Raw genomic sequence first — 7,922 nt, forward strand, 5'->3', positions numbered from 1 at the left:
ATCAATTGTCTGTAATGTGTGTAATGGTGTCCGTTCAAGTTATTGTTGCATGTTCATTCAACTGTGGGCCCCCAGTATTAGAAAATAGGCTAGTGACAAGGCCCCCAAAATGTTATACATAACCCTACCCAAGGTATAACAAAACAACCACATTTTTCCATATCTCTAAAGGTCTCCTATAAATATATGAAATGGATGGCTGTATACAAATATTTTATAGCAAAAGTGGTTCAATTGATAGATGTTGTGACATCACCTTAACTCAAACAGTAAAGAATAATGCCTGCCTGGCTGAGGGGGGGGGGGGGTGACTCATGTAACCCAGTACTGCAAACTCTGATATTGCTAGAATTTGGAATAGAAGGAGACAATTATCTGCCCTACATACCGAAACAAACATTAGCATATGTTAAAGCATCTTGTAAAATGTAGACCTGTAAACACACAGAGATACAATAGACAGCAATATCAGATATACAAATATTTATGATTTATGAAACTTCACGTTTTGGTAGCTGTTCAATGGAACATTTTCCAAGTCAAATTTGCTCTCATTCATTGCTGTATGGTCCTGCCTGAAAAAGAAAAACAGTTACACATTCTTTGATGTTGTGGCTATTGTAATTGGCTCTAAGGAAAACAACAAACATCAATATACAAACTTTTGGGGTCCAAGGTTCCTTAAAGGATTGCAATTAGGTCAAAGGGGCAATCACAGATTATATTTTGCCTCAAATCCAAAAATATAATTATGGCTGCCATAATAACATTTGATCAAGGTTAAGTCACCTGCAAATATGAATTTTGTAAATGGGAGGCATTTATTCACAATTGTTTACAACCCTCATTCCTAATTTTGAATCAATTGTATTCTGAATTCAACATGGCCAACATGTTAATTACACTCAAACACCTTAGCCTCCATATAAATAGCCCTTATTCATTTTGATTGTGTTATTCTGTCTTTGAAATGGTTTCATAAGGCTCTCGGTATATCAAGGACAATGAGTGGCACTGTCATGCCTCTGTTGTGTTTGAATAGCCACAATGTGTGTTCATGTTTTCATCTCATTCATTTCAACAAGGGGCAAAACCTTAAAATATAATAACAAGCTTTCACAACACACACACACTATTGTAACCAAGTAACAGGAAAGCAACCGTAATAAAACAGCTACTCTAGTAGTGTATACACTACAGTTCAAAAGTTTGGGGTCACTTCAAATCAAAATGTATTTGTCACATACACATAGTTAGCAGATGTTAATGCGAGTGTAGCGAAATACTTGTGCTTCTAGTTCCGACAATGCAGTGATAACCTACAAGTAATCTAGCTAACAATTCCAAAACTACTACCTTATAGACACAAGTGTAAGGGGATAAAGTGTAAGGGGGATATGTACATAAAGATATATGAATGAGTGATGGTACAGAGCGGCATAGGCAAGATACAGTAGAAATGTCCTTGTTTTTGAAAGAAAAGCACATTTTCTTGTCCATTAAAATAACATGGAATTGATCAGAAATACAGTGTAGACATTGTTAATGTTGTAAATGACTATTGTAATTGGAAACGGCTGCTTTAAAAATATATATATCTACATAGGCCCATTATCAGCAACCATCACTCCAGTGTTGCAATGGCACGTTGTGTTAGCTAATCAAAGTTTATAATTTTGAAAAAGGCTAATTGATCATTAGAAAACCCTTTTGCAAATATGTTAGCACAGCTGAAAACCATTGTCTGATTAAAGAAGCAATAAAACTGGCCTTCTTTAGACAAGTTGAGTATCTACAGTATCAGCATTTGTTGGTTCGATTACAGGCTCAAAATGTCCAGAAACAAACGACTTTCTTCTGAAACGTGTCAGGCTATTCTTGTTCTGAGAAATGAAGGCTATTCCATGCAAGAAATGACCAAGAAACTGAAAACAATGACTTGTACTACTCCCTTCACAAAACAGAGCAAACTGTCTCTAACCAGAATAGAAAGAGGAGTGGGAGGTCCCGATGCACAACTGAGCAAGAGGACAAGTACATTAGAGTGTCTACTTTGAGAAACAGACGCCTCACAAGTCCTCAACTGGCAGCTTCATTAAATAGTACCCGCAAAACACCAGTCTCAACGTCAACAGTATGGGATACTGGCCTTCTAGGCAGAGTTCCTCTGTCCAGTGTCTGTTCTTTTGCCCATCGTAATCTTTTTCTTGGCCAGTCTGGGATATGGCTTTTTCTTTGCAACTCTGCCTAGGCCAACATCCCAGAGTTGCATTGACTAACTGGAATTTTATCCCAGCCTGAATGTTGATGGAGATACACCAGTAGTGGAATTGTTGGTTGTCTGGTTGTGACGGAAAGTCTGTGAAAGGGCTGTCAAAAACAGACTTGCCTTTAGATCTTTCCAATGCCTAATTGGCCTGTGGGTGTGGTTTTTTATATGTAGAATGTGGCAAAATGTCTTGCAGGTCAAGTCCTACATATTTCTTTAAATTCCTTTGGAAGTCAGGTAGGATGATAATTTCGCCGATATTATCGGTGGGTGGTTGGCATTGATTAGCGACTGGGGCTCAACAAGCAGGAAATGTAGAATGACAGAACCTCTGAGGGTGACTTATATTTAGAGGTCAGTTAGAGTGTAGCTATTTTTTTTTAACTTATTTAACCTTTAACTAGGCAAGTCAGTTAAGAACACATTGTTATTTACAATGACAGCCTACCCCAGCCAAACCCTAACCTGGACAACGCTGGGCCAATTGTTCGCCGCCCTATGGAACTCCCAATCAAGGCCAGATGTGATACAGCATGGATTCGAACCAGGTACTGCAGTGACGCCTCTTGCACTGAGATGCCGTGTCTTAGACCGCTGTGCCACATAGATTGTGACTATGAAGCATTGGTTGTGAGGGACATAGCACAGCTCCACACACATATACATTTGAAGACAATCCCTGGGATTTGATGGACAGTATAAGGGTTGCAGAGGAGGTGGAGCAGACTAAGCATTACCCACAAAGACCACTCTCATAGTCAATCCCCAGCCACCATAAATGATCACATACAGCAAGTTTTACCATCCTAAGGTTCCTCATTTGCCATAAATGACATATGTCCTTATAGGGATGTTGGGATTTCCCAGACCAAAACATGATTCACCTCAGCATAAAAGGCCATTCTTCACAAGTGAGTACAGTTCAGGGATCACATGGCTTGGCCAGCCATGGATGGTAGCCAAATATGGTAGGTACATATGAGGACAATGAACGCCAGCAATGTCCAGATGGCATTTTTGCTGTTGAATGGCCTCCTGACATGTGGCAGTCCAGTTCCATGGTGTGTCTGTCTCTAGGAACTACATGAGGGAAGGACTGATAGTGGATTGGGCCTATCATGGACAGTTCTGGGAGATCCAGGATGGCATGTGAAGGCCTAATAGGTTTATGGCATTTCTTGTCAATGAGTGTCAGGTTGTGTCGGTTCATTGTAGTGAACACCTGCCTGTCACCAAGTCGAGATATACAGCAACTCCAAGGCAGATGGCCAGGATGGTGGACATGAAAGTCTGGAAGAAGCAATGTGCCAGCTCAAACCAAACAGGATAAGAGTGCACCAGAACATCCCAATAAACATCAGAAATGCAGTGAGCCAGCAAAAGGTCATGTTAGATTCAGGCAGACATATTAGACTAGCAATGAATCAAAGCTCACTTCTAAATGATAAGGAGGTGATTTAAGAGCCCAATCCTGGAGGTGCAAGTTATACCACAGTGGGGGCAAGTTGTAGAGCAAGGAAGACGTGTCAGAGTCCAGGGTTAGATTATCTTTCCTGTTGTTGGAGCCTCCCAGTTGCCTCATTGATCCTCAGAGGCTTGTGACTTGGAATAAATACTTGGTGTTGCCATGCCAAGCAGTCTGCTGTTTTTTATATATTTTTGTACAACCATCCATTTCATACATGAGAGACCTTCGAGATATGGGGGGGGGGGGGTTGTGCTTTGTTATACCTCGGGTAGGGGTATATCAAAAACTAAAGCCCTTTTTTGAGGATTGGGCACAAGCCTGTGTTAAAACATGCATAAAGCATGTTCCCACCAGAAATAGAATATTCAATCAATCCATGATTAAAACGCCTCTTTTGTCCCTCTTCACAAAGCAGCTTCAGTATAATTTGTTTGCAATTATTTATCCCATGTTCAAAACTCACTGTCGGCCTGGGAGATACTGTACAATCAGATTATGAATGCTTTGACTCACTATCCTTTAATAAAAGATAACATAAAATAACTTATCTTAAGACTAGTCAGTATTGAAAATGTATGATTTTACTATTATGGCCACAACCTAGGTCCAGCAGTAGCTCACAAGGCTAGAAAACAACAGTAAACTACAACCGAACACCGATACCAGACCGAAACTAAACTTGCTCGTGCACCTGTCAGACAAGCTGCAATGACATCCGAGCCAGCAGAACTGGGATGGCTGGCGCTCGATTTCTTCCTGAACACTTGTCATTACGCCTGCATTAAAATACATGCCATCCAAGCAGGAAACTGGCTACAATGGCGAATTCTACAATTACACCCTCTTTAGATGTGGTGGCCCAAGAGGTTGGTTCAATAATTATGCAATAACAAAAGGACCTGGACTGGAGAAAGAAGTGTATATAAAGAATCAATTACTGTACAAATCACTCACCTTTGAATATAACTCGTTTACGGACATGGTCCAACACTATCAACGAAAACTGAAAAGTAACTGCAGCGTTTTATAAATGACAATATCTCATGATTGTTGATAATCCCGTAAAGTTTTTTCATCTAATTAGAAGTTTAATTCGTCGTCATATTCCCGAGTGTCGTCGTCCAGGGTTGAGTTAAATATGTTAGCCACTTCCGACCCCTTTCCTGGTCACGAACGGCAGGTGTCTTCACGTGGATGAGTTGCGTAACAACTCAGTGTTGCTTGATCCCCCTTATATTACTCTAATGAAAAACGCCAACGAATGACGACTGGATATGGATAGCAAGCCCCAGTAGGTTATAAGTGCAAATACATAAACTATAAATAGTTTATCAATAGCTTCCCTTTAGATCCTCTCCGTCGTATCCATGGACTCAAGTCATGTTGACTGGCAATAGCTCAGGCTGTACCGAAGTACCGCACGAGACCCCAACTGGCTCATCAGCGCACTACAATTGTATTCCAGCTCTAAATGAGAACGAACATTACAGTGGGGATACCATGGTGTTCTGTGGAGGGGTAGGTCCAATTATGGGTTTAGGTCATAATGTTAAATTGAAAACTTCTAATATACGCCTATATGTATGGCTATTATATGATTTATCTTGGCACATTTTGGGAATCTTAATGAAATTAACGCAACTTTTTGCTCCACCCCACAAAATCATTCTGAAAAGCAAAGGTATGAATAATCAATTACTATGATTTCTTGAACTCGGTGGACCTAGTATCTTAGTTCAAGGCAAGCATTAACACGTCAGAGTGTTATCTTTGATTGTAGTAGTACAATCTGTGACAGGAACTAGGCTGTTACCTGAAGCCTATAAAAATGTCATGCTTAAGTTTTATGTCCATGACAGCTGCAAGGTTACAATATTTTGGGAAATTAGACTTTAGAAAACTCAGCATCATTTATACATCCTGTTCCGCATTTAGTCCCACTATGATCAACAATATCACAAAATACAACATGTAGGTCTACAGCAGTAGTATGTTACCTTGCAGTAAAGTTCATGGTCAATCTTCCCCTCTTGTCTCTTCATTATGTTGCTATGTTCCTTCACTTGCCTTTTCATTATGGCGTTATAGTCCTTAGATACTGTATGTAGTCAAAGATTCTGCTACTCTATTCAGAGGTAGCTGTGATTATTCCATGTTCCAGATCATACTGTTCTCAAGACATTATTATCAGTAGGCTATTTAAGCCTTAGCAGAAGGCAGGCTTGAAAGAAGAAAAAAATCCATTCCAATATCATGCCATGACTACACTCCCAAACCACTCCTTCTGCAGGTATGGGGTGTTGATTGACTTCACCTACCAGGCTGTTATATGGAATCTGAAAAGTATGCAGGAACAGTCAAAATAGAGTCCACCCATTAATTTTTTATATTTTTAATTAAAGCCCCACCTTATCTGCGGCTCACTGGTCACCATAGCAGCACCCACTCGTAGCACAAACTACAGCAGGTATATCTCACTGGCCACCCCCAAAGCCAATTCCTACTTTGGTCGCCTTTCCTTCCAGTTCTCTGCTGCCAATGACTGGAATGAGCTGCAAAAATCACTGAAGCTGGAGACTCATATCTCCCTCACTAGCTTTAAGCACCATCTGTCAGAGCAGCTCACAGATCACTGCACCTGTACATAGCCCATATGTAATAAGCCCATCAATCTACCTCATCCCCATAGAGTATTTATCTTCCTTTGCACCCCAGTATCTCTACTTGCACATTCATCTTCTGCACATCTACCATTCCAGTGTTTAATTGCTATATTGTAATTACTTCGCCACCATGGCCTATTTATTGCCTTTAACTCCCTTATCTTATCTCATTTGCACTCACTGAACATGGACTTTTTCTTTTCTTTTTTTCTACTGTATCATTGACTGTACGTTTTGTTTATTCCATGTGTAACTCTGTGTTGTTATATGTGTCGAATTGCTATGCTTTATTTTGGCCAGGTCGCAATTGCAAATGAGAACTTGTTCTCAACTAGCCTACCTGGTTAAATAAAGGTGAAATATATATATATATTTTTTAAATAAAGAGAACAGAGATCACAGATGGAACAGGTCACAAGGAAAATGACTAGTAATGTGCTATTTGCTCATTTGGTTTCCAAATGTCAATCCATGCCTATTTTTCAACATTCTACAATTTGTACTGTATGCATTCCACTGAAGGTCACATTGAACTACAGTAGTATTGATAACTAGCACAGATAAGTAAAAGGGTTTGTAAGGAAAAGGGTTTGTGTTATTATGAAATGGGCCTAAAACAGTCGGTTACAAAGAGGATAGAGATTACTCAGTTAGTGTTTGTGAAATATTTTCCACAGCAATCCGTTTGGAGAGTTGCGTATGCCTCATTCCACAGCAGTTGGTCCTAACGTTGGGGCTAACACCATGGGTTGCTTTGGGAAATGACACTGAGATAATAGGACTCAATGCTTTGACATGCCACTAACAACCTGTTCTGGTAACTCAGCCAGACTAACCACTGAATTCCTACCACCTGCTCAACTACCTACAGGTATGTGCCATGCGATGAGTCTAAGCATAATAGACTTAATGGCAGTATGACACTAAAATCCAGTTAGTCGAGTTGGGTGATACAATAAGCTTTTAGCCCAATTCTTATTTTTGGCACCACTAAATCATGCCTTATTTAAACATGCTAAATACAGGCACATCTCATTTTCGCTTGGTAGATTTATATAGCACATGATGCATTATCTTAAATGTCACACACACACACACACACTTTCACACTCAACAAGATCGTTTTTCTTGTATCTTTCTCTGCCTTCACTTGCTGTAACTATATCCAGAGAAAGCAACTTATGCTCATGACATAATGTATTTCAGACTTTATCCCTGTATTATCCAACAACGTTATGTTTGCCATCACGTGATATTACATTACATTGCAATGAAATCCAGAAAGACACTGCTTTCTTGAAGTGTATGCAGGCAGGCCTCCACCTCCACAGTAATATTATTCAATTGAAAATCGAACTTATCCTTAAATTAGATACATTTAATATACCAACAACGTGCTCATAAAGCGTTCCTGAAATTGAACTGAAAAAAATACATTTTCAGCGCTACCTACTGAACAAAATATGAACAGCTTTGTTCCTGGAAATCCTCCATCAATGTTTGAAATATAGCAAATCAAAAA

General features: G+C 39.7%; 1 protein-coding gene across 3 annotated transcripts in view; it reads right to left on the reverse strand.

Annotated features, from left to right (window-relative positions):
* Window positions 1–5,879, reverse strand: part of LOC124048750 (unconventional myosin-Vb-like) — an 81,727-nt gene extending 75,848 nt beyond the window's left edge. The window contains exon 1 of one of the 3 annotated variants that reach the window (XM_046369805.1): window positions 5,735–5,879. In XM_046369805.1, coding sequence (XP_046225761.1) covers window positions 5,735–5,812 — 78 coding nt within the window. In that variant the 5' untranslated portion in view covers window positions 5,813–5,879. Of the gene's footprint in view, window positions 1–4,691; window positions 5,151–5,734 lie in introns of those variants that run through there. The other 2 variants (XM_046369803.1, XM_046369804.1) reach the window with 2 other exon arrangements.
* Window positions 5,880–7,922: the final 2,043 nt, after the last annotated feature.

This window comes from Oncorhynchus gorbuscha, linkage group LG11 (assembly GCF_021184085.1).
Source record: "Oncorhynchus gorbuscha isolate QuinsamMale2020 ecotype Even-year linkage group LG11, OgorEven_v1.0, whole genome shotgun sequence".
NCBI classification, from domain to species: domain Eukaryota; kingdom Metazoa; phylum Chordata; class Actinopteri; order Salmoniformes; family Salmonidae; genus Oncorhynchus; species Oncorhynchus gorbuscha.